This window comes from Ogataea parapolymorpha, chromosome IV (genome assembly GCF_000187245.1).
Source record: "Ogataea parapolymorpha DL-1 chromosome IV, whole genome shotgun sequence".
NCBI lineage: Eukaryota > Fungi > Ascomycota > Pichiomycetes > Pichiales > Pichiaceae > Ogataea > Ogataea parapolymorpha.
In genome coordinates, this window is record NC_027863.1 from 470,311 (window position 1) to 494,418 (window position 24,108).

General features: G+C 43.2%; 16 protein-coding genes and 4 non-coding genes across 20 annotated transcripts; 11 read left to right on the forward strand and 9 right to left on the reverse strand.

Moving 5' to 3' along the window:
* Nucleotides 1-88: 88 nt before the first annotated feature.
* On the reverse strand, nt 89-811 carry HPODL_03286 (Nuclear cap-binding protein subunit 2; the record flags this gene model as incomplete). Its single annotated transcript, XM_014079593.1, has 1 exon — nt 89-811. The coding sequence occupies one exon, from the start codon at nt 809-811 to the stop codon at nt 89-91; it is 723 nt and encodes a 240-aa protein (XP_013935068.1).
* An 811-nt stretch (nt 812-1,622) lies between these two features.
* HPODL_03287 (ER localized, heme-binding peroxidase involved in the degradation of heme) lies at nt 1,623-2,495 on the forward strand (the record flags this gene model as incomplete). Its single annotated transcript, XM_014079594.1, has 1 exon — nt 1,623-2,495. The coding sequence occupies one exon, from the start codon at nt 1,623-1,625 to the stop codon at nt 2,493-2,495; it is 873 nt and encodes a 290-aa protein (XP_013935069.1).
* Nucleotides 2,496-2,560: 65 nt separating this feature from the next.
* Nucleotides 2,561-3,151, reverse strand: HPODL_03288 (Inosine triphosphate pyrophosphatase; the record flags this gene model as incomplete). The annotated part of the gene is made up of 1 exon (XM_014079595.1): nt 2,561-3,151. The coding sequence occupies one exon, from the start codon at nt 3,149-3,151 to the stop codon at nt 2,561-2,563; it is 591 nt and encodes a 196-aa protein (XP_013935070.1).
* A 645-nt stretch (nt 3,152-3,796) lies between these two features.
* On the forward strand, nt 3,797-3,868 carry HPODL_05416. Its single transcript has one exon. It is a non-coding gene; the product is annotated as a tRNA-Glu (tRNA).
* Nucleotides 3,869-3,942: 74 nt separating this feature from the next.
* HPODL_05417 lies at nt 3,943-4,014 on the forward strand. The gene has a single exon. It is a non-coding gene; the product is annotated as a tRNA-Glu (tRNA).
* A 691-nt stretch (nt 4,015-4,705) lies between these two features.
* Nucleotides 4,706-4,777, forward strand: HPODL_05418. Its single transcript has one exon. It is a non-coding gene; the product is annotated as a tRNA-Glu (tRNA).
* Nucleotides 4,778-4,949: 172 nt separating this feature from the next.
* On the forward strand, nt 4,950-5,960 carry HPODL_03289 (quinone oxidoreductase; the record flags this gene model as incomplete). Its single annotated transcript, XM_014079596.1, has 1 exon — nt 4,950-5,960. The coding sequence occupies one exon, from the start codon at nt 4,950-4,952 to the stop codon at nt 5,958-5,960; it is 1,011 nt and encodes a 336-aa protein (XP_013935071.1).
* Nucleotides 5,961-6,259: 299 nt separating this feature from the next.
* On the forward strand, nt 6,260-7,855 carry HPODL_03290 (the record flags this gene model as incomplete). The annotated part of the gene is made up of 1 exon (XM_014079597.1): nt 6,260-7,855. The coding sequence occupies one exon, from the start codon at nt 6,260-6,262 to the stop codon at nt 7,853-7,855; it is 1,596 nt and encodes a 531-aa protein (XP_013935072.1).
* A 180-nt stretch (nt 7,856-8,035) lies between these two features.
* Nucleotides 8,036-10,309, reverse strand: HPODL_03291 (uncharacterized protein; the record flags this gene model as incomplete). Its single annotated transcript, XM_014079598.1, has 1 exon — nt 8,036-10,309. The coding sequence occupies one exon, from the start codon at nt 10,307-10,309 to the stop codon at nt 8,036-8,038; it is 2,274 nt and encodes a 757-aa protein (XP_013935073.1).
* A 1,119-nt stretch (nt 10,310-11,428) lies between these two features.
* On the reverse strand, nt 11,429-12,115 carry HPODL_03292 (class E vacuolar-protein sorting and endocytosis factor; the record flags this gene model as incomplete). Its single annotated transcript, XM_014079599.1, has 1 exon — nt 11,429-12,115. The coding sequence occupies one exon, from the start codon at nt 12,113-12,115 to the stop codon at nt 11,429-11,431; it is 687 nt and encodes a 228-aa protein (XP_013935074.1).
* Nucleotides 12,116-12,246: 131 nt separating this feature from the next.
* Nucleotides 12,247-12,670, forward strand: HPODL_03293 (uncharacterized protein; the record flags this gene model as incomplete). Its single annotated transcript, XM_014079600.1, has 2 exons — nt 12,247-12,314; nt 12,349-12,670. The coding sequence occupies 2 exons, from the start codon at nt 12,247-12,249 to the stop codon at nt 12,668-12,670; spliced, it is 390 nt and encodes a 129-aa protein (XP_013935075.1).
* A 64-nt stretch (nt 12,671-12,734) lies between these two features.
* Nucleotides 12,735-14,072, reverse strand: HPODL_03294 (uncharacterized protein; the record flags this gene model as incomplete). Its single annotated transcript, XM_014079601.1, has 1 exon — nt 12,735-14,072. One exon carries the CDS (start codon nt 14,070-14,072, stop codon nt 12,735-12,737), a length of 1,338 nt encoding a protein of 445 aa, XP_013935076.1.
* Nucleotides 14,073-14,444: 372 nt separating this feature from the next.
* HPODL_03295 (uncharacterized protein) lies at nt 14,445-15,767 on the forward strand (the record flags this gene model as incomplete). Its single annotated transcript, XM_014079602.1, has 1 exon — nt 14,445-15,767. One exon carries the CDS (start codon nt 14,445-14,447, stop codon nt 15,765-15,767), a length of 1,323 nt encoding a protein of 440 aa, XP_013935077.1.
* Nucleotides 15,768-15,800: 33 nt separating this feature from the next.
* HPODL_05427 lies at nt 15,801-15,873 on the reverse strand. Its single transcript has one exon. It is a non-coding gene; the product is annotated as a tRNA-Lys (tRNA).
* Nucleotides 15,874-16,006: 133 nt separating this feature from the next.
* On the forward strand, nt 16,007-16,561 carry HPODL_03296 (54S ribosomal protein L36, mitochondrial; the record flags this gene model as incomplete). Its single annotated transcript, XM_014079603.1, has 1 exon — nt 16,007-16,561. The coding sequence occupies one exon, from the start codon at nt 16,007-16,009 to the stop codon at nt 16,559-16,561; it is 555 nt and encodes a 184-aa protein (XP_013935078.1).
* Nucleotides 16,562-16,581: 20 nt separating this feature from the next.
* On the reverse strand, nt 16,582-17,535 carry HPODL_03297 (Ubiquitin-binding protein CUE2; the record flags this gene model as incomplete). The annotated part of the gene is made up of 1 exon (XM_014079604.1): nt 16,582-17,535. One exon carries the CDS (start codon nt 17,533-17,535, stop codon nt 16,582-16,584), a length of 954 nt encoding a protein of 317 aa, XP_013935079.1.
* A 222-nt stretch (nt 17,536-17,757) lies between these two features.
* Nucleotides 17,758-19,368, forward strand: HPODL_03298 (uncharacterized protein; the record flags this gene model as incomplete). The annotated part of the gene is made up of 1 exon (XM_014079605.1): nt 17,758-19,368. The coding sequence occupies one exon, from the start codon at nt 17,758-17,760 to the stop codon at nt 19,366-19,368; it is 1,611 nt and encodes a 536-aa protein (XP_013935080.1).
* Nucleotides 19,369-19,509: 141 nt separating this feature from the next.
* On the forward strand, nt 19,510-21,450 carry HPODL_03299 (Gaa1-like, GPI transamidase component; the record flags this gene model as incomplete). Its single annotated transcript, XM_014079606.1, has 1 exon — nt 19,510-21,450. The coding sequence occupies one exon, from the start codon at nt 19,510-19,512 to the stop codon at nt 21,448-21,450; it is 1,941 nt and encodes a 646-aa protein (XP_013935081.1).
* A 34-nt stretch (nt 21,451-21,484) lies between these two features.
* HPODL_03300 (alanine aminotransferase, mitochondrial) lies at nt 21,485-23,026 on the reverse strand (the record flags this gene model as incomplete). Its single annotated transcript, XM_014079607.1, has 1 exon — nt 21,485-23,026. The coding sequence occupies one exon, from the start codon at nt 23,024-23,026 to the stop codon at nt 21,485-21,487; it is 1,542 nt and encodes a 513-aa protein (XP_013935082.1).
* Nucleotides 23,027-23,182: 156 nt separating this feature from the next.
* On the reverse strand, nt 23,183-23,998 carry HPODL_03301 (Accumulation of dyads protein 2; the record flags this gene model as incomplete). Its single annotated transcript, XM_014079608.1, has 1 exon — nt 23,183-23,998. The coding sequence occupies one exon, from the start codon at nt 23,996-23,998 to the stop codon at nt 23,183-23,185; it is 816 nt and encodes a 271-aa protein (XP_013935083.1).
* Between the last annotated feature and the right edge of the window lie 110 nt (nt 23,999-24,108).

Below are 24,108 nucleotides of genomic sequence, written 5' to 3' on the forward strand. Positions count from 1 at the left end.
ACTTAACATGACAAGGATAAATTTACTCAGAAAAATTAAGGTCTTACAATTACCCGGATATTTTTGGGAATCAATATAGAATTCGAGTTTATCGTAAATGGGGTGGGAGCTCTTGATTGGGTACATTTGGGGCAAAATCCTCACCCATCAAATGAGGAGGCACTTCGGATTGGCCCTCACTATATCCTTGAGATTCCTGATGCTGAGGTGGTAGGTAATTTTCACGGTTTTGAGGGACGGTGTGATGTCTTTGTCTTTCTCTGTATGTATTCCTGCCTCTCGCTCTTCCCCTGGTATTTCTATATCCGCTCCTTCCATTTCTATCAAAGGCATCCCTTCGGCCATGCTCATAGCGATGTCCATACTGCTGTTGTGGTTGCCTTTGTCCGCCGTCAGCACCTCTACCGAACTGCCGACCTTCTTCAAATCCAGGATCTAAATCTATCTCCATCGAACGCCCATTCACTTTCGTTTTATTGAGGTATTTGATTGAATTTAACGCTCCACTTGGTGTGTCGAATATGATAAAACAGAATCCTGTAGGAGTTAGCTTGTGTTTATCAAGGCCCATGATGATTCTCACAATCGTGCCACAATTGCTAAATAGCTCAAACAATTGTTCTTCAGTTGTATCGAATGAAAGCTTCCCAATATAAACTGTCGAGGAAGACATTGACTTCTTCAGATTTGAGTACCCATTAATCTCATCTCTTCTGGCTTTGTTGAGAAGGTATGAAGAAGGTCTGTCAAGTCTAAACGTAGAATTCTTGAAATTTGGTGCATCAAATTCTCTCAAGTCAGAGCTCATCATGCAATAAGATAGATAACTAAAAAGAGTCCAAGTACACAAGGTTGCGAAATCGGTTTTATTTCAAAAACTTTATTTGGTGTTCGTGCACCTCTACACTCTACACCTGCGCATCTTTATGAAAGCAGATTATTAAACTCGAGAAGAATGAGAAAGCACTCTCGATTGGATGATCGAAAGCCGAAAAAGGTAGACATTGGCCAGTCCGGTTAGTCAAGGTTATCATGCAAAATCAATATTGTACAGCGCACGTAGTATCGATTCATACTAAAAAGGCAGCCAACTCGCGAAACCTCTATTTTTTAGAGACAAGAACTTCAAGAACAGAAATGTGTTCAGTCTTGATTGCATACCTTCAACTTGTCAACGAGATGAAATCCGCTGTGAACAATGGAGCTTCGGTTGTAACGAACGCAGGATAAAACTCAACAGCGAAGCTCTAATGCTGATTTGGTACGCGTTGCTTGGTTTGGCAGAATCTGCCTAGTTTCTGTCAATTCATAACCCCGAAATATATGAACGTAAGTTTGAGAACTGAGCCAAACAGCACACGTCGATGGGTTAGGTGCCTTTGATCAGTAGCTTTGTATTTGGTGATCCCAGCATATAGAGCTTTGTTAGTGAGGATACAGTAAGCTCGGCTTGTGTACCATTGACACTAGAAGCTGTGAATTGTTTCGGACATCATTCTGACCTTTAAGTCCGCACAGAATATTGGCAGATTCTGGCAGAAATTTCCTGAGTGATAGCCAAGGTACTATATAAAGACACTAAGCCCCTCGTTTTCGATTTCAATTAACTAGCAAATACAGCAATGCGGAGTGCTTTATCAACCCAATACCGTAAAGAGTTCAATATTCCAGCAAAAGATGACTTGGGGGCACTGGGTAACAGAATCAACGCTGAGACGAAACAAGTCCATGACCAGATCGACACATTTGTGACAATGAAGTTCGCTATTGCGTTGAGGAACCAAAGGGTCTACAGACAGGGGCTGCAGGCCTTTTATCATATCTTCCGCCATATTGAGATAGCTCTTGAGCGTGAGATGGAAAAAGACCATAAATATTCTCAGATCATCAAGGATATATACAAACCTGTTCTATGCAGAACAGAGCCTCTCCGCAAAGATTTGATGTACTTCTATGAAGGACAGCCACAGAAGTTTGAAAACCCGATCCTGCCCCTGCAAATTGAATACGCGCAATACATTCTTGAAAGCACCAAAGAAAAACCTTATCTTCTTTTAGCGTACATGCACGTGATGTATTTGGCATTGTTTGCAGGTGTCAAAATTCTGAACTCGCAAGTTATGAAGTCTCTCAGGTTGTTTCCAAAAGTCAAAGGCAAATCTCGTGATGATGCTTTGAAAGAAGGTACAAATTTTTTTACAATTGATGTTCCTGATACTGAGGAACTGAGGGCTGTGTACAAAAGAGATTATGAATTGCAAACAAGAAACAACTTGTCGGAAGATATCAAAAGGGAAATCATCGAGGAGTCAAAGTACATTTTTGAAATGACAGGAAGAATTGTGAAAGAAATTGAAGCACACAACATGGCGAAGCTTCAATCAAGTGTGACCTATCAAATGCGGAACAGTGCCCACTACGTAATAACTGCTATCTTGATGCTTTCGGTTTGTTATTTCGCTAAGAATATGATCGCTCACATCCTTCTTAAATAATGACTCATTTAAGCTTAATGAAACACGCTCATTTTTTTTCTTGTTACTGAGGTTATATTACTAGCCTACTGGCTAAGCAAAAACTCTTTCAGCTTTGCTAGAGCTTTGGATCTGTGGCTTATTCTGTTTTTTTGAGGACCTCGTAGCTCAGCATATGTTTTTCCCATTCCATGAGGCTCGAAAATGGAATCAAAACCGAAATCCTGAGGGCCCCTAGAGGGAACAATCTCACCAGTAGTGACTCCTTGGAATAGTTTGACATCCGCATCAGGGCCCTCACAGTAACCGAAGGTCGTAATCGCATTGGCTGATTTATCCTCAAATCCATATAAAAGCTTGTTCAAACCATCTAGCCCCAGTTTTTGATGGAACCATTTGATATATGGTCCAGGGAGGTTGTTCAAAGCATTGAATCCCAAACAAGTATCCTCTACTATAACGGGAGCTCCTAGTAGTTTAGCTGCCTGCTTGGCTTTATGGATGGTGACTTCCTCAATGGATCCCTGAATTTCATCCAGATCCAGCTTTTCGTTTTTTATAATGTAATTTCCTACCTTTGAGCCACCATCTACAGATTGGGGACTCCCATCTGAAAGAATTGCAACCACCTCTTCCAGTTTCTTTGGATTACCGGTAACAAAGGTAACTGTGGGCATTATGAGTAGAGGATGGAACAATTTACAAACGACGAAAATTAAATTCACCACGAAAAAAAAAGTTTTTTCAATTACATATATTTAACTTTCGGATTACCAGCGATACTAGCGTGCTTCAATCTAGATATTGCAAAAATGGCCGAAAGAAGACAAAATACCACTTAATAATTCAACATCGATCTTTGCAGTGTCTTTGTTGATTCGCTTAGTGGAAACAAATCATGTACACAATATCGGTATTGTGTTAGAAATCAGGGGATTAAACATTTCTCAGGATATTACGACGTGTGCTATGTGCGTTAGCGGAGTAGCAAAAGCAGTACGGTTAAATTTTAGTAGCTTGTACCCAGGGACAGTAATAGGTTCGCAGTAGGCAAATCAAAGAATCCATAACTAGCAAATCTAACTCAAAATACACCCACCGCTAGCTGTACCATTTTCCTTGACGTTACGGACTCAGTATCTCTGACGTCAAACGGTACACTCTGTGATTTTCAGTTTCTCATAGGCTTCTCATTCACCACGAACGATGCACATTGATAAAGCACACGTTTTCGAATGTTAATTGTACTCCTCTCCCGTCAACTTGTATATTCCCACTGTTGACAGGTTGTGTTGAGTTGACACTCAGCGTAGGTATAATTATCCGATGTAGTGTAACGGCTATCACAGTCCGCTCTCACCGGGCAGACCGGGGTTCGACTCCCCGCATCGGAGTTTCTTTTTTTAATATAAAAACTTGATGATAATCTAGCTGGTTAACTACTGGTCTGAGGTGTATTGTGACATTCTCCGATGTAGTGTAACGGCTATCACAGTCCGCTCTCACCGGGCAGATCGGGGTTCGACTCCCCGCATCGGAGTCGTTTTGATTTTCTTTTTATACTAATATCAGCTGTGCGTGCTTCTTTAGACGTTCAAAAAACTTTGCTAGTAGGCTGAAATGCTGGACATTAAAGCCATTACAACTAATTGGCATAGAATTGCCTATTTTTATATATAATTCCTATCTCAGACGGATTTTTTACCGCTATGGTCTAGAGGTTTTTTTTGAATCTTCTTTCACCTGAGGTAGTCAACTCGCGTCACCCAAAATAGTAGTCCTCTCAATTCTCGTCCAATAATGAACTTTGTCAGAGGAGTCTAATGATGGCAGTGATACGTCGTTACTCATAAAATTAGATAATAGCACAACTATGATAATGGCAGCAATGATTCAAGATTGGAGTTGTTCGAGGGGTGGCGAAAACTATGGTCCGGATATGTTGAGAAATTCCTCCCTTGCAAAGACTCAAGACTACCCATCGTGATTTTCAATCAAAAAAGGCAATCAAGATCTTTCTCGGCCAGGCATAATAAATTCTATTGGTAGGGCAAACTCCCTTTCTCCATTGAGTTTCCCAACCTCCTTGTACACTTGATACTTTCGACCAACTCTAGCGACGTGCAGCACTGACTCTTAATGTTGTCAACACTTGTCACCGTTTACACCACTAGGCCAGCTCTCGCTACTTGCTCTATGTTTTGACCCAACTCATAGAAGTGTCAACTACATCCGATGTAGTGTAACGGCTATCACAGTCCGCTCTCACCGGGCAGACCGGGGTTCGACTCCCCGCATCGGAGTTGCTTTTTTTTTTCTTTCAATTTAAAGAAAGCATCGTTGGAGCCACAATTTAACATTACTAATTAAATTACGAACATCAGGAACAAATATATATACCGCATCGTGCTTGCAACTTTAACTTTCGCCACAATTCAAACTCGTTGACGAAGTCAATTGCAATTCCTTCAAGCAATGACCATCCCGAAGACCCAGAAAGCCGTCTTTTTCGAAGAGAATGGTGATCTCGACGTCATTAAATATGACGATATTCCTGTCCCTGAAATCGGAGAAGGAGATGTGTTGATTAAAAACAAGTATGCTGGCTTGAATTATATTGAAACGTATTTCAGGACAGGACTATATCCTACGGAAAAGCCGCATATTTTAGGCCGTGAGGCAACAGGTGAAATCGTGAAAGTGGGTTCTAAGGTAAACAATTTGAAGGTTGGAGATAAGGTTGGATATCTTTCGACTGCTACGTTTGCACAGTATACGAGATTTCCTGCAACAGGAAACATATTGCGTCTTCCATCTGATGCAACTGATGAAAATCTGAAACTGGTTGCAGGTGCATTACTTCAAGGTTTGACCGCATTGACCTTTATTTATGAAGCGTACAATGTGCAGAAAGATGACTATATTTTGGTCACCGCAGCAGCTGGAGGAGTTGGCCTTCTTCTTTGCCAGCTTCTTTCCAAGCTCAAGAAAGCCCATGTTATTGCTTATGCATCGACAGATGAGAAGCTCAAGCTGGCTCAAGAAGCAGGCGCCGAATTCTTGGTCAATTCCTCCACCACCACTTACGAGGAGCAGGTCAAGAAGATCCTTGACATAACCGGCGGGAAAGGTGTCGCAGCATCATTTGATTCGGTCGGACGTGATACAGCGGACCTATCACTAGCAGTGATTGGAAGAAAAGGGACGTTTGTCTCTTTTGGAAACGCTTCTGGCCCAGTTCCACCTCTTCAACTCGGAAGGTTGTCTGCGAAAAATCTGAAGGTAGTCAGACCAGTTTTGTATGGCTACATCACTGAGCATGAGGAGTTTGAAAAGTATACTAACCAGCTTTTCCATTTGATTGACTCAGGTGAGCTCAAAATTTACATAAGCAGGGTTTATCCATTGGAGAAGTACATTGATGCGGCTCGCGAATTCGAAGGTCGCAAGACCACAGGAAAACTAGTTTTTGAGATACCACAGTGAGATTAGTCACGTGACCAAATACATAGGATTATATTATATTATGCTGAAAATAAACTGTCAATTTTACCTACGTGTCGCGTGTACCACCCATTATAAAGAGTTCCGTACAACGCCTTAGTAGTTCAAACTGAATTAATTTTTTGAACGAGTTATTACTTTTGAAGGCGTTGTCAAATTATACTTTATTCCGCTAATCGCCGCTCAATATAATAGCCTCTGTTTCGCATAGCAGTACAATCACGCAAATTTAAATCTCTAGTACCATATCAACATCTTCTGTGTACCTTCGATTGAAGAATATGGGAAATTCGCCCAGTAAAGATGGCAGTTCAACCTCTTCTGTGACAACCAGCGGCTCATCTCCGGATGATCCAGACCCGTCGCGTAAGCCGCGACCTGATAAGACACATTTAACCAACGAGCTGCGCAGCAGCAAACACAACATTAATACCATTAACGACAATAGTGGTCGACTTATGCAAACGCATACGACGGCCACAGCTACTGATGAAATCAACGATGATGGTACGACCTCACTGGTATCCCCATTCGACGACGAGAACGGCGTATCCTCTTGGATGATTTCGAAGCAACCTTGTCCTGAAGATGACAATTCCTACGGGCTAGAAATTGCCGCTTCCATGGCACAAACGTTGAATATATCGAGGTCCCCACTAAGGGATGTTACTGAGGATGTATGCTCTTCTTTGGACAGCAATACAGATTCCTGCTTTACCAATGGCTCTTCCTCTTCGATTAGTTCTACCACCACTCCGCCACACTCAAAAGAAACTACTCTTTATCCAATAGCAGAGCAAAGCAAAGAATCCACACCGGATTTAAAGTCTTCGAAGATTTCAAAGTCTCCGAATGCTGCTGAAAGTCTGGCTCATTTTTTAGCAAAGGATGTCTCCAAAGGTAACACCGTTTCTTTTACAAAAAAGCCTTCTACGTTTGCAGTGAATATTGATGGAGTCATTGAAAGGTTAGTTGAGGCAGGATTGGCCAAGAAATCTCCGAAAAAATTCATGGTTTCTGGTGCGGAGATAAAAGCTATATGTGCAAAAGCGAGAGATGTTTTCATGAGGCAGCCGACCTTATTGGAACTCGCTGCTCCTGTGAAAATTGTTGGAGATATTCATGGTCAATTCAACGATCTCATTCGCATTTTCAAGCTATGTGGTTTTCCGCCGAATGCCAACTACTTGTTTTTGGGTGACTACGTTGACAGGGGTAAACAATCCCTAGAAACTATCATTCTTCTTTTGTGTTTGAAAATCAAGTATCCGGAGAACTTCTTCATGTTGAGAGGAAATCACGAAAGTGCGAATATCACCAAGATGTATGGCTTTTACGATGAGTGCAAACGTAGGGCGAACTTGAAAGTTTGGAAAAACCTCGTTGATGTTTTCAACACCCTTCCCGTTGCGGCTACGATTGCAGATCGTATTTTCTGCGTTCATGGAGGACTATCCCCTCAGCTGACGGATCTGAATCAGATCAAGAAAATTCAACGACCTACAGACGTTCCTGAATCTGGCCTACTGGCAGATCTTTTGTGGTCTGATCCGCAAGACCCAACACAATGTTCTTCCAAGGCTTCTCTTTCTGTGAGTGGAGACTGGTGTGAAAACGATCGAGGCGTTTCATACTGTTTCAGTCGAAAGGTTGTTCAGAAATTTTGCGACCATTTCCAGTTTGATTTGGTTGCCAGAGGCCACATGGTGGTTGAGGAAGGTTATGAATTTTATTCTAAACGGAAGCTTGTAACTATTTTCTCGGCACCAAATTATTGTGGTGAGTTTGACAATTGGGGCGCTGTCATGAACGTCAACAAAAAGCTCATGTGTTCATTTGAACTTCTCAAACCTTTTTCCGTCAAAAGAAAGAAGTAGATCAATACAATGAGCGTGATTCACCTTTTTTTATCGTGGAAATTGATTGACATTACGATTCCGAGTTTGCATTTACGTCCATGTTTATGTTCCTACATCTGCGTTTTAACGAGTACACATGTTTTTCATCGCCAGTTTATAATTTGATTTTAATAAACGATTTAAGTTATCTCAAACAATCTATTTGTTATGGAAATGGTTATGGTTCTTTTTAGTCCCTCCGCATTTGCATATCACGTCAGAAGGTATGACCTTGAAGATTTCATTATCCTGAAGTTTAATGGGGTGTGGTCCATCTATGGTACACAGAGAATCAAGCGTCACCACGGATGCTGCTCTAGACATTCCTGTAGACTTCAATTCTGGTGAATATTCTGTTTGAGGGGTAGCTTCTTCTTGGTTATCGCCCACATCATCTTTCTCATCCTGCGCGTTTACAGGACTATTGAGTGAAAGTTTGCCAATATTCGGCTTTTCTCCCTGGTATTTCGAATGAACAGAAATGGTCAGAGGGGAATCTGGAGAATACAAAGATGAAGAAGATGAGTTTTGCTTTCTTTCCTCTAAATCCTCGTGTTTTGGCAATTCATTAGCCACAGCTATATCCACCATGGATGAAAGTTGTTTTTTGGGCTTGCCTACATCAAGCATACTTGATGTACGAGCCACCGATTGAATAGTTGACGCTCTTGACCTAGCAGAAGCTAGGGAGCTCATATTGGAAGAACTTTTGGGAGCCAATGCAGATGAATGGGAAACAGAATGTGACGAATCAAGGGAAGATGCCGAGGAGCTATTGTGGCCATACTCGAACCTGCCTTTAAAGTTTGAGTCTGGGTGATGGAAAAAATTGCATTCGTACTCATTTTCATCAATGCACATCTCAGCTTGTTGGAAAGTTGGGTCATTGAAAAGGTCATAAAGAGTATATCTGGTGGATGCTTGGGGGTCTGCTAGACGCCAAGCAATTCTAGCAACACCTGGATCTGAAAACCTTTTGGCAAATCGAGACTCAATCGCAGGACATTTGGTATAGTCATTCTTTCTAAAGGAAGGATTTTTCGAGCACAACTGAGAATAAGAGATTTCATAATCTCGATACTGCGGACATGTTTTTCTCGAGCTTTCTGCAAACGGTGTACCGCCGTAGAAGAGAACGAAAAGTAGCAACCCCAGTCCCCAATGATCCATTTTGAAAGGATTATAAGGAGTTCTTTTGGACATGGGCACATCGTGCAGTGCTTCAACTTCGGGAGGCTGGTAAGGAGGCGATCCGACAAGCTGTGTACTATATTTGATGTCCGAGCTAAAATCGCCAGGAATCTGGTGTCCATAATCAGAAACACCAAAATCTGTGAGTTTAACACAGCCACTAGCAGTCAACAAAATGTTCTCTGGCTTGATGTCTCGGTGGACAATGTCACATTCATGCATATACTTGATCCCGTAAGCCGTTTGTTTGAACAGACACAACTTTTCTGCTGGTGTCGTGAGAGACCAGTTAGGGGAGGTCATGACGGTAAAAAGGTCTGCTTTACACAGCTCCAGAACAAAACCCCAGCCTCTCGTAAGGTTTTGCTGGTGAGGGATTCTGATAAGCGCATAGCATTTCACGATATGGAGCCCATTGAAGAGGTTTCTATGAATGATATATTCTTTGGACGCACGCTGGTAAAACTCGCTAGGTGTTTCGCCCTTGAATAACACAAACTTCTTTAATGCATACACTTCTTTGGGCTTGTTGATTTTATGGATTTTTCTAACTGATGAAGAAGCTCCTGATCCTATATTGCCTGGCTCGTCCTTTGGAAACTGATATTCATCAAATAAAACTTGATGTTCCAACTTAAACTCATCGGGAAGGTGATCATTGGGCATATCTACAGGATATGGTAGCACATTTGTATCATCATCAACTGCATCAAAAGTGCGAGACTTTTTCGATTGAGACGACGAATTGCTGAATTGAAGACCGCTATTGTTGATTCCAAAAGGATTGTACTCAAGTTTCTGGGGCTTGTTTGGTTTGTATTCCTCCACAGAAGGAAGTCCCAATTTTGCGGTCGGTCTGGGAACTGTGGTATCTCTTGGCGAAGCAATAACGTTGCCCGACGTTCCCAAAAGATCGTTCATATTCTTGTTTGACTTTGATATTATAGAATGGCCCAAACTTGTATTTGATTTTGCCAACTTGCCCTTCGGTCCGTAACTGTCAGACGAGCTATGTCTTTGAGGAGCTTCTACGACATGTGAATGACTAGGCTTCAAATGTCTTAATATATTATGCGATTTGTCCTTGGACTTAAAATGGTTGGCTTGACCGTTACTTTTTGGAAGCTGATCATCACGTTCATGGTGCTTATTAAACGTCTTGTTTTGCAACTTCTTGAGGAATTTATTTGTCTTCGACCCAGTAGAACTTGTCGAGTCGCTGTCAGTAGACGATGATGGCATGGCCAAAGTGGTCTTCTTTCAAAAGTCGGCTTTTTCACGTACGAATTATGGTACTTTGAATACCAAAAGCCTTTGTATCCAGAAACAGCAGCTGCTGGGGTGTAATGAAAGAATCCTTCCGTGAAAAAGTACTGCGTTTATGCCAGAGTAAGTCAATACACCGAAAAGTCTTTTCTATTTATTTTTTTGATAATATTTTTCTCTGCACGCCGCATATACAAACTTACTGCATGCGGGGGATGGGGGAGTATGGCAATTTTGGAGCAGGCAATTTTTACGGTGACCGGAAAAATATCGCGGTTTGCCTGCGGCACAAATTTCGTTTGATTAATCCACCATAGTACGAGAATAATAGCTCACTTGTGTAAAACAGCCTTACCCAGAAATAATTACCCTGCGCAAGGTGACATAGATCGCACTTCAAAAATCGTCCTCAAAGACATGCTCAGTTAAAAGATTCTGGGCACCAATCAGAGGATGTCACCCTTTCGTGCTGAAGTGTGAATTTGTGTATTATGAAGATAGGTTGAGAATTTAGCTGTTGAAAGTTAACACAGTGAAGCATCAGTTAAGTATGAGCTGTTATTGTGCGTGAACTTCGTCAAGTCAGTCCACTACTTCCTATGTAAAAGACCAAATCGGGAGTTTGACGGTAGAAAGCCAAGTGTTTACTCGAAGACTCTGCGAAACACCTGTCATTTGATCTGATGCTCACATATTCGGGTGTCTCAGAAACCCTGCTGTCTGACCATATATCGAAGAAAGCTGTTTCCTAATAATACATCCATTTAAATTAATCTGCTTCAAGGTAGTGGTGTAAAAGTTTCAGTAGAAGTAGATTGTTTATGAATTAAGTGAGGCTCCCACAGCATAACCGACTTCACGTCTATCACATGAGGTAATCTTTCATGAGCACACTTTATTTATTACGTCTGCGCCCAAGTTGCCGCATATTGATTGGGCCACCGAAGTGCCAAGACTGGAATCAGCAACGCTGGCAATTAGCAGTCAAGAAGCAGCTTCTCGAGCTGCGAGATCAGCAGGTTTTGTTATTACAAAACATAAAAAGGGAGGCGTCAGTGGGGTTAGCTGCAAGAGGGACTACAGCTCAAATAGTTTTCACCTCTTTAGCTCATTCAGTCTCGCTTGCAAATCGTCATCAAGCCCACCATCAACACCGACAGCCATTGCTTGATTTTTGGACCCAGTATTTGTCTCTACGGACACATGCCCAATGCCCTCGGGTACACTATCCAAGAGCTTTGTATTTAAGTCAATTCCCATCTCGTCCAGGACTTTGCCAACAACCTCGTCGATTTCCTCTTCATCGTCCACATCAATCTCGTCGTCCATTAGGTCATCCATAACGTCGTCTACCATCTCTTGTTTTTGATCCATTATGTCCATAGATTTCTGAAACTCCATGGTTATTCTAGACAACCCTTGAATGTTCATTTGCCCATTCATACCATTTAACAGTCGGGCGGCATCTTTCATGGAACTGGTCATCTGGTTAGATGATCTCATAGTTTGTAATCTGAGTGAAATCGCTTGTAACTGTGTTTTCATTTTATCAAACTTCTCCACTTGTTTTCTTGTTCTTATCAGGTCCCGGGCCTGGACCTTGATAGCTTTCATTTGGTTGGCCCTTGCAGACTTTTTGATATCTTGTATCAACTTTTTTTCTTGTTGTTGTAGCTTCATTTTTTCTCTTTCTAGTTCCCTCTGAGTTCTCTCTAGTTGTCTTTGGTTTTTTCTCATTTGCTCCTGAGGCGTAAGCCTCTTACCAAAAAGCCAATTAAACATGCTGCTAGAACTTGAAAATGCCTGAATTTAATTCCTATCTGTGTTTTCTACATACCATTGACAGGCTGTGTAAGGATGCTAGAAAAGAACGAAAGCTCAAAATTTTTAGGAGAATCGAATATTGAACAGAAATGCTTTACGAGTTAGCTGCTATTGCGAGGGTGGCTAACCCTTTAGCTGCTCATGTTGAGGCAAAAGAGTACGTTTAACTTAATTCTATATCTAACGTATAGATTAGCGACAACGCTGGGAAAGATGATCATTAGAAATAACGGTGTCGTTCGAGAAGTGATTGGATTGGGACTCAAGCCATTACCTAAAATTTTCAAGAAAGCGGGCGAAAGACATTTCCAGGGTTCCCATTTCGTAATCCTATTTGATTCCTCTAGTGCTGTCCAGCGTGAAATCCTCAGATCCTTGAAAAATGATCCAAGAGTCATCAGATCGTTTTTGACTAAAGTGGACGATTCAAAAAATTATAATGCTGGCTCGTCAGTGACAAGAGCTATCAAGGCTATCAAAGAACATGGGTATGAGAAATCAATTCCACTATAGCCTACGGATTTTGTAAATAGTTGATGGGAATGGGTTTGTTTGAATATGTAGAAGACAGGTCATGCTAGTCAATGACATTTCCGATGTCATGGTACAGTTTATTCTGCTCAGCGCCAGTAACAACTGTTAAATGAGATCCGGGTTGTGGTTTTGCATGGACAGTAAGTTCTGGCTTTTGCTTTTCGAAACGGTGCGATGGATCTTGAATGTAAACGGGCTTTGTGGGGCCCATCAACGCGTTTAGCAACGGATTGTTGAGCGAGCGATAAAGTGAAAATTTCATGCTAGGCTCTTCCATTATGGAAGAGCTTGATAAAGATGCGATGGGGCACGGTGGTGATTCCTTCAACTTTCGGTCGGTCACTTTTATATCAGAAGACTCCATAACTCCTCTGATATCTTCCTCAATAGACCTGGCTTCTTCGAAAGCATGCATCAAGAATGGAAGCTTTTCTGTTAAAGTAGTCTTATGCAATGAAGAGTTGTGTGCAGCGTTGAAACTACGAAACCTCTCAGATTTGGCTCGTTTCAAATAATCTGCCTTTTCTGGATTTTCATCATCACCACATAAGGTGTCAGACATGGTGACTGAGGAGGAAGCCGGAGAGTCAGGCCTTTCACACAGCTCATCCGAGGTAATTTCCGGCAATGACAACAATCTCTCTGGTTGACGTGACAGTCTGTCTAATTTCATGGTCTCGAACATTTTCTCCACTTCTGTAACAATGGAAATACATTCCATAGCTCCTATTGTGTCACCTGTACTGATGCAGTCATTGATCTGTTGGAGCAAATTATTGATAAAAAGTTTATAGTTGATGACTGTTTCCTCCGTTATATCGCCATACTTGCGGTCTTCCTCTTCGTAGATAAGATTCTCAAGGTCTATTCCTATGTTGACTAGTTTTGCTTTTGAGTAATGAATTGAGACCTGGTCAATTAAGCTGGATCTCAATTTCATCACTCTCAACATCAGCTCGGTCAAAATCGTTCCGGGATCACTAATCCGTTGCAACGGGGTCATAAAGCGTGCTCCTGCATTGACCTCATCTATCTCTATTCCAAGCTGCTGCAAATTCTTATGCAATTCCAAACAGTTGTTGGCAACTTTTCGAGCGAGACTCGAATTGAAAGTACGCTTTTTCTGATCTTCTTCATCCAGAATCAACGATTGAGAAAGCTTGAATTCCAGAGCCTGAAACTCCCAGTTATAGATCTTGAGCTCGATCGTTTCAAGGTCCTTAAGGATCTCGAATGATTGTATACACCAAGTTTTGATCTCGTGGTCATTTATGCTGTTTATATGCCGGATTAACTCGTCTGACTTGCATTTGTCCTTATTCAGTTGAGTGTCTTTCAAAAGATTAATCAAAGGATCTATGTATGGAGCCAGAGTTTCCATATTGTGCCAAATTTGACCCTTTTTTTATCAAAATAATTTTGTCTATCTTTCCACCAGCTAAAGTGGTGTGCTTCCTACTATTTTTTTTCCACCCCACATCAGATCAAGAAAGAAGGCTGTGTAAGAGCAAAAAAGGATACTTGAGTAAATCACTCTTGCCTACTGTAAGAAGCTACTTAATGTTGCATTGATCGCAGCAGATTATGCCAATTACAACAAAAGTAAATGCCGGGGACTATTTTTGGATTTTTACCATATACGACTTTTTCAACTATAGCGCCCCGGAATTCGTTTTTGGCTCCGGAAGATAAACGAAAAGCTGCATATTAAATTATTTTGCCTTCCATTAGCTTTTGCAATAATAAGATCCCCATGTCTGGAGCCAGATTAGCCCATCCGGTAACTATCCAGGATAAGGAGAAACCAAATGTCAGCTACTGGGACTCGTTCAAGCTGTATTGGTCCTTCAAACCTCTCAGTTACTATGAAAATCAAATTTTGTCGTTTTTGCCCTTTTATCCCAATCCCTCGGACACGAAACGTGCCGAGATAATCAACACAGTGATAGACGACAAAAACAATTACATTCACGAATTTCTGGTGGAAAATATCGAGAAATCTGATGGCGATGAGCCGCTGGACATCGTTCTTGTGCATGGTTACGGCGCAGCATTGGGATTTTTCAGTGCTAATTTTGACGGATTAACAAAATTTCCTGGAACAAGGCTGCACGCAATTGATCTTCCTGGCTTTGGTCTGTCAAGTAGGCCACCATTTCCGAACCTGAAAGGTGATACTGCGGACGATGTGATAAAAAGTGAGGAGTTCTTTATTGATGCCATGGAAAAATGGAGAATAGCGAAAGGACTTAATCAGTTCGTACTGATTGGCCATTCACTAGGAGGATACCTGTCTTGCTGCTACTACATGAAGTATGGAACAGATATTGTGAGCAAGATTGTGCTGGTATCACCAGTTGGTATTGAACGGTCTGACCTCTCATTTTACGTCACAAAGGAGCACTCACTTTCGATAGACAAGGAGACGGAATTGGCCAGAAGAGAGGGTATCGATTTAACAAACGAATTTACTGATCACCAAGCTGACCGCACACACGTGGAGGAGCTCGATCACACCAATGACGTGGTTTCTATCACTTCGGACTCGAGCGACACAGATACCTCTAGTTTGATGACCCAAGTTAGAAGAGCTCCTCAAGTTGGCAAATTATTCACGCGCCTCTGGGAAAGAAACTATTCTCCATTCCAAATTTTGAGGCTATTCGGCCCTTTTGCAGGAAAGCTTGTTTCAGGATGGACGTTTAATAGATTTTCGCATCTACAAGACCCAAACACTCTCCTCAAGATTAACGAATATACCGCCAAAACTATGCTTGCAAAGGGTTCCGGAGAATTTGCCCTCACCAGGATACTTGCACCAGGAGCTGTTGCTAAACTTCCATTGTCTGAAAGACTGCCTGATAAAATCAAGATCAAATCCCTGTGGCTATATGGTGATGTTGACTGGATGAGCAAAGAAGGGGGCTACGAGATTGTGAAAGAAATAAACGAGAAAAACAAGGACGATGAGAACGCGAAGGCAAAATTCAGAATTGTGAAGAATGCTGGTCATCACGTCTATTTGGACAATGCTTCCGATTTTGAGTATCATGTGTTAAAATTTATAAAAGACTGAATGAAATAAAAATAAGCCACAATTAAAAAATTAAGCCCGACGCGGGGCTCGAACCCGCAGCCTTGTGATTAAGAGTCACACGCTCTACCGATTGAGCTAGCCAGGCTTTGCTGTTCTCACGTGTATCCAATTCAAATTTCCACCCGTGAATATGAAGTTGCAAGAGCCCGGATGAAGTTCGCGATTAGTTTTTTTGTCAAAACTGAAAAATTTAATACTGTATTAAATTTAGCATCGCCATGCTCCCGTTGGCAGGACCTTGTAAGGTCGTGAATCAAATGTTGCAAACCAGATCTTATGCTGTCTTAGGAAGACCCAAGATTGCAAGTGTTCTTCCAACACGTCCTAGAAAAAAAATCAGGGTTGGAAAAGCGAGACCGGCCATATATCACAAATTCGACACCTTAGTTGAACTCTCGGACGGATCCGTCATTACCCGTCGCACACAGATACCTAAAGAAGAAGCGAGAATGATTGTTGATCAGAGAACTAACCCTCTGTGGAATCCATCTAAGCCAGATATGTCGCAACTTGATGCCGAGAATAATGGAAGAATGAGCAAATTCAAGAGCAGGTTCTCGCAATTTGAACATTCTGGTAAGACAGAAGAGGAGGTAAAGGCTGAACAAGAAACCTTGGAGAAAGAGAGGAGAGAAAGAATCTTGAGTGGTACTGGTGTCAAACTCGATGAGACACTTGCAGATGATTATGTTAGTGTGTTGGGAGAAAGTTACGTTGCCCCGAAGCTCGGTGGGAAAGTTGCTCGAAAGGAAAAAGGAAGCAAGAAACGTTGAGATAAATGTATATAGCGCAATCATGTTTTTTTGCCCATGACCTTGAATCCTAGAACAATGTCTTCAAAAATGTAATTTTCTGAATTAAGAATCCGATGAACCAAATTCCTTAATTTTGGCACGCCCCCACTACTATGGAAACCCCTTCCTGTGATGATATCCAAATTACCCACATATATTGCCTTTTTTCCGCGCAGATTGGTTCCCTCGATAATTCTCTGTTCCATTTCGTATCTCCACCAGAATTTTAAAACCTGTTGAACGCAGTGTTGGGCTTCGGAAACTAGTAATCCATGCAAATCTAGTTTGTTTGTTTTGAGTGCACCATCTATGATTTCCTGCAGAGGGTCGGGCGGTCGGCCAAGCGACATGGAAGAAGGAGACGTGGATGGCAGGGGCTTCAATGTAGACACCGACTGGGGGCTAGAATTAGGGTTCAGCATCCAAGTAGCCAGTTGGATGGTTCGGTGAACGTCACCCCCAAAATACTCCAAACAGTCTAGATAAAATCGTTTTTCTATGTTGTTGAGATAAGGATTTGTTTGTTTTGACTCAGATATCACAGCCAGCTGTTTGCTATACTTGCTTGCAAGCTGACTATCGGTAAGACTCCAGCCCAGCTGGATGATTTCACGCACTGTTTTCTTGATGTCTTTCGTTTTCTGATATATGGCTTTTACGCGATCCAACGAGCACGAGAGTAAGCTGCTCAGGACAGATAAACAAGGATCAGATTTGGCAGACTTTATATTTGGCTTCGTGTGGTTGACCTTCGGTTCGGGCGATTTCAATGTCAGATCAGAAGGCACAAGTTCGCTTCTTTTTGGATGCTTCAACATCTCATAGCTTAATAACTCTTCTGCTACTTTTTCCAAATCACCCTTGTGATCCTCCACAGCTTTTTGGATTGCCTCGAAGGGCACATCTGGAAACATCTCCGCTGCCTGGAGAGACTGTGTAAATAGAGTAGACATGAGTGAAGAGGTCTTTGTAGGGATTGGTGGGTTGCCTCCTATACGAGAGCTAATAACATTTATTAAATTTCAAGTTCAATACCAGCTTGCAATGGATAAAATCGTTTTTTTTTCTTGAGACAAAGACCGTATCGTATCGCCCATAGGAAAAAATCAAGTTGTAATTTTTTGACATAGGGTTTATCAATTGCAAAATAAGCATAATAAAGGCGTGCGTCTTGGATGAGTGTTTCGACTAGTGATTCTGGACGGCTGGTTTTACCTGCGGTTGTTATACAGTACGCGGATGGGACCAGCCAAAATCTAATCATCGAGGTCGGTCCGGCCAACAGCAATAACACAAACCAGGCTCAAGAAACAACAGAGAGATCTCCGGAGCGTACTCAAGAGCCGAACCCTTCTGTTGTGGATGCGGAGCAGCCCTCTGCACCCTCTGGGATCCGTGGAGTTGATTATCCAGCATTCGACGTTTCCAACGAAGGGGTTTACCGTGAACAGCATATAGCCAACAATCTGCTGGATAATTTGATATCCCCGTTCTATCGGTCTTTGGACGGAAATACCTCAACATCTCAACAGACCAATAATATCTCGGTGCCGTTCTATAGAAACCTGACTCCAGCATCAGAACCATCCCGGAACATTATTCTTACTGTTAACTACATTTATGGCCAACCGAACCCGCTGCAGCCTAGTGAGAACAACAACAGTTTGTCGGGTTCTCTCATTCTGCATGTGCCGAACATCAATGAAAGCGATGACGAAAACCTACAAGTTTTGATTCGACTGGCGACTACTATAGCACTAAGGACCATTGCGACGTCGGTTAAAAAAGCATCAGGAATTTCTGCAGAGCTGTTCGATAAGTTAGAGGTTAAAAAAACTGCAGAATTGAAGGACAAGCAATGTGCAATTTGTTATGACGATTATGAGGACGAAAACCCCGAGACTGCTAACCAGATCGGCCAAAAACGCAAGCGAGCAGAAGATGAAATCGATGAGATGGGAGAGCACCAACCAAAGAAAATGCGCAAGATGGAGAACGAACTCAAATCTCAGAGCGCGGCTACAAACTTGGCCAAGAAGGAAGTGGTTTACAATCATGTTCCTGTAGAAATGCCGTGTGGCCATATTTTTGGCAGGAGTTGTCTTCGAGAATGGTTGAAAACCAATAATAGCTGTCCGCTTTGCCGACACAGTATGCTTCACGGCAATGAGTCGTCTGCTGGCAGAAACTCAGATTCCGAAAACGAAACTACTATTATTCTGCCTAACTTGGCCAGAGTGATTAGCGAGACCCGGCCATTGATTGAGGGATTCAACTCAAGACACCTCACTTTTGTCATGCCCGACCAAGATAGCATCGAGCCTACGGGGGCAGTACCTGTTCCTCTACCGACGCCTGTCACACCACAGGAGCCCTTTGCTTCTCGCTCATCATCTACAACCCATACTAGCGTTCTTGGTCTGGTTAGGGGACTGCTTCAGAACTTGAACGGCAGGCTCCGCAACCCGGTGCGGGTCAACGAAGGTGAACCGTCAAGCTTAATCAATCAAGACTCTTTACACCGAATGCCTATCATCCGGACAAATCAACCAGGCCCTCCTTTGAATCATTCATCTTTTCTGACCAGAAGAAGACGGGTCGTCCAGCCACGTCGTGTTCTCAGATCTACCGGACTGTCTTCACAACAGTTTGTAAACAGGGATCCGCTTTTTCCTGTTGGTGTGGCCAGTCGTCGTACAAGCGACGGCGTGCGCACGTCCACTATATCTTCAAACTCCAACGAAGATGAAGATCCGCCTGTTGCCGAGAGAGATACTGATATTTGATAGTTTGTAATACATTTGCATCATTTAGTAAGTAGCCACCAACCTAAAAGTGCACCCTCGCACCACGGTTATAAATAATTTCGAAATCAACTTGATCAAGTTCTCTTGTCTTAAACTCCATTCGAGCAGCTCGCATTACTGATGGCTTTGTTGGAGACAATCCAGCGCAAAATCAATAAGTATGGGCTACTGCCCAAACTGGTGCGATCTCTGCCCAAGATCTCTACTCTGCTGACATTATTGGGTGTGCTATGGATCCTTATGTTACCACTTGATGGCCAGTTCCGGACCACATACATTTCAGAGAACGCCCTTATGCCATCACAGGCATATTCATTCTTCAGAGAATCGGAATGGAATTTTGTGAGAGGCTATAGAGATCAGATTATCGAGCACATCGATGATCCAATGGAAGACAGGCATGAGATGCTGTCTTCCTGGATGAAGACTATTGGCTACAAAACGTTTGAGTACGAGTCCCATAATGGTTCAAGGACTACATATGGAATTTACCATGTTCCAAAGGGGGATGATACCGAGGCAATGGTGATTGTGGCCCCTTGGACAACCAGTGATGGAGAGAAAAATATTGGGGGACTAGCCCTGACCATGGGGCTAATCCGGTACTTCCACAGACTGTCGATCTGGTCGAAGAATATTATTGTGGTGTTCCCAGAAGATGGCCAGGATACTCTGAGGAACTGGGTGGATGCCTATCATACCACATTGGACGAAACAGGAGGATCTATGGAGAGTGCTATTGTGATTGAATATCCTTCTGAGAGCGATGAATTGGATTATGTCGAGGTGAACTACGTGGGTGTCAATGGCCAGCTGCCAAACTTGGACCTCGTCAATTGTGCTGTGATGATCAGCGAGCATGAGGGTTTCAAGGTGTCGTTGCACAATACACCAAAAGGCCAACTTTGGGCTAATGATTACCCCTCTCGACTCACCACGTTATTGAAAGGCCTGTATGCCATGGCAACTGCTGGTCTGCTGCCTGAGACAGGGGGTGGAAACGGCTGTGAGGCTTTTAGTGGATGGAATGTTCAAACTTTAACTTTCAAAGCTAAGGGCACAGAGGGACGTGATATCACAACCTTGGGAAGAGTCATTGAGGCTTGTTTCCGTGCGGTCAACAATCTATTGGAGAAGTTTCATCAGTCATTTTTCTTTTACCTGCTGCTTACTCCCAATCATTTTGTCTCCATCGGAAACTACCTTCCAGCAGCAGTGCTGACCGCAGCAAGCTTTGTTATATCTTCACTTAGTGCATTGCTCACAAATAACAATGTCAACAACAAGCATATCAATTTCAACGATGCCGCTGTCAGGGTGGATACTCTTCCCTTGATAAATGGGCTGTTGTTATTCGCTACTGTCACCGTGGGCTCAATATTTTGCGGAACGATGTTGATGTGGTTTTCTTCAACCGTGTCTTTTGCAGACAATAACAAACTGTACACTATGCTTACTTGGGGGCTAATTTTGACAACCACTACTGTGTCAACTCTTCCGTTGGTTCTCAGGTACAAATTGCAACCGTCAGCGGCAATCTCGCAAACCGTGAGAATAGCCAATGGTTGCTCGCTTTTTTACCTCGCTTTTGCGCTGGTGAGTCTTCTTGTGCTAGATTTTTCTCTCTCACTTCTCATATCCCTCGCAGCATTCCCTCTGACCTTTATTAGATATGGAGCTTTAAGTCAGAACCGCAAGAACAGCATATGGCTGATTTTATCATCACCATTTTTATGGTTGGCAATTGTTGGAGTGGCCCACAAATTGGAATTCCAGCTGGACATTGTTAGAAATTTGATCCAGTATTTCTCCTTGCCCTTGCTGAAACACGAACTGCAAACAAAGATCTTCGATACTGACTGGCTCAACCCAACCTTTCTCCAGGATGTGCTACAAGGACCAGTAGAAATATTCTACGGGTTGCTCACTGGCTACAGGAGGTTCCAGACATGGACATGGATGGTTATCAGTTTTGCGTGGCTTCCTGTGTGGATTATGTCTCTGATCATCACCTGCATTGATGTGCAAATTGGAGACTCTGAGAAGAAAAAAGTGAACTAGATATATCAATACATCTCCATTACATGGTCTATAATCACTGGTGTTCTTTCATGAACTTTGCGTGGAAGTTTTTCCAATCTTCTATCCATTCCGTTCCTGGGGCCAAGAATGTGGTTCTGACGTGCCAAGTGCCTTCGACTTGTCCGAACCCAGAGCCAGGAACTGCACAGATACCCGTGTTCTCCAAGAGTTGACCACAGTAATATTCATCTGGCTCCATGCCCACCTTGGCAGCCTCCTCGAAAACTTTTTTGGTCAGAGTCAGGCTAGGGAACAGATACATGGCGCCTTCCGGCTTCTGGCAGGTAACACCCTCCATTGTGTTGAAAGCTTCGTACAACAAGGAAGATCTCTCCTTCAAAGCCTCATGAATAGCATCTCTTTCCTGTTTATAAAGTGGGTAAGACTCCTGGCCTTCGGTAGGAGGGTTAATCATCAGCTCGACCAAAGCCTGACCTGAAACTGGAGGGCACAACGAGATGGAAGCCAGCTTCAAGAGCTGTGCACGAACAGAGTCTTCAAAACCAACTAGCTCCATGTATCCACCTCTCTGGCCACATTCTCCAGAAATTCCCTTGGACGTGGAGTGGAGAGAAGCGAGCTGAACGTCGGCAAACTTGCCAGAGCCATCGGCTTCTTGCAACTGTTTGAGGACCTTTTTGACCGAAACAAACTGGCCATTGAAGATATTTTCCTGATAAACCTCATCAGCAATGACAACCAGGCCATATCTGGCAGCTACTGCCAGTAAATCAGCAATGGCCTCTGGTTTCAAAATAGCCCCGGTTGGGTTACCAGGGTTGATCAGAACCAAACAGCGCGCCTCGACGCCCTGGGCCCGAGCGTCCTCAATGATTTTCACGAGGTCTTCGGCGTTGATAGACCAGTCGTCTTTTTCGTTGAGGTAGTATGGCAGAGCTGTGGAATTGTTCAGAGCCAAAGACGCAGTATATAGAGGATATTGTGGGATAGGAATCAGGAATCCGGTTTGGGGACCCAGAGAAAGCAAACTCAGAAGGTAAGAAACGGCAGTGGAGGCACCAGCAGTGAGGAAAATGTCGTCTGGTGAACTTTCGTAGCCGTCTCTCTCGGAAATAAAGTCCGCAACCCGTTGTCTGATGTAAGGCACACCTTGAGAGTGCGAATATGCACCAACAGAACCAATGTAGTCGAGGAGCGTTCTTGCACGCTCAATCAGGTCCTTTGGAAGGACGTCGACTACAGCTTGATGGTTCATCAATTCAGGGTACTGCAATAGAGCCAGCACCTGTCTGTAGAAAGTGAGGGGTTTTTGGTCCAGCTGCTGAGGGTTTCCAATGTTGGCGTTGATGATCTTGTTGAACGGCAACGAGTGCGACTTGTTAGCAAGTTGGTTTCTCAGCTCCTCTGCCTTGGTGGGGATTCTTCCACGAACAGCATACTTAGCGTTGAGAGCATGAGGGTTTAAATCTGAGGCCGTCAACCGCGAGGCAGGCACAAAAGTGGAACTGAGCTGTTTCTTGAACACGCTCTCGGCAGCAGGCATGGCAAATAGCTTGCTGAAATTACGGATTCCCATCTGTCGGAAGCGAAGCATATTAAATACAGAATCGATGACTCGAAACTTTGCGCATAATTTTTTTTTGGGCCGTCGGGACTATATTCTGATAAATTACCTTTTGGGAAGTTTGCGCGGGGATCGACCAAAATAGAATCATCATCGTTACCTAAAAACCTGTACTCTACACACACCTCAATTGGACTTTTTGCCAAACTTAGGCAGGTAAATAGGCTTGATGGTCAGGTAAGAGTTGCCCTCGTCAAATACACCGGCTGCGGCGTTGTACCATGCGATGAAAGCGGTGATCACTCCAAACACACCTCCCGCAGTGACACATCCGGACGACGGAGCTAGGTGGCCGACAGCGAGCAACAGGAATGTGAGGTCAAGGAACGCAAAGAGCAAGAAAAATGCGACGGTGGATTTCATGGTGCAAAGCATCAACATAAAAGTGAAAATGGTCCAGCCCAGTAGGTAGAAACCGAGCGCGTTGCTCAGTTCCACTTCATCCTCGTAAGCGTCAGCAATATGAAAGAAGGGGATGAATATAGCAGCGTAGCTCATCCAGAACCCACCATATGAAGATAGAGCCATTGCACCGAACGTATTCTGCAGGGCCAACTCCCACATTCCTGCAAGCAGCTGGACTAAACCTCCGTAGAAAGCGGCAAGACCGACCACCACGTTGGGGGTGGAAACACCCATGGCTCCGGCATTTATCATCGACAAAACAAACGTTGTCAGTGCGAAAGCGGACAGCCCCAGAGGCGCTGGATTAGCGAATTTGTGAACACTTGGAGGAGCATATCCAGGTTGCAAAGTACCACCGAACGCACTAACAAGATCGCTTTTTAGGTACTTGCGACCTCCCAGCCAAAGGTACTTGCCATCATCGGAGTGAACCACGGACTGAAGGCCTTCTTCCTGGACTGCGGTAGGTTGAGAGTGGGACGATCCAACCTGATCGTCAACTATTTGTTTTTCGACGTCCTCGTTAAATTGTGACATATGTGTCAAAGTATGCAAAAGCCCGGGAATCCTCCTCGGTATTTATAAGTGCCACCCCTTCACTGGTGTGAGAACTTACGAATGGCCTTTTCTGCATTGTATTCAGAGTC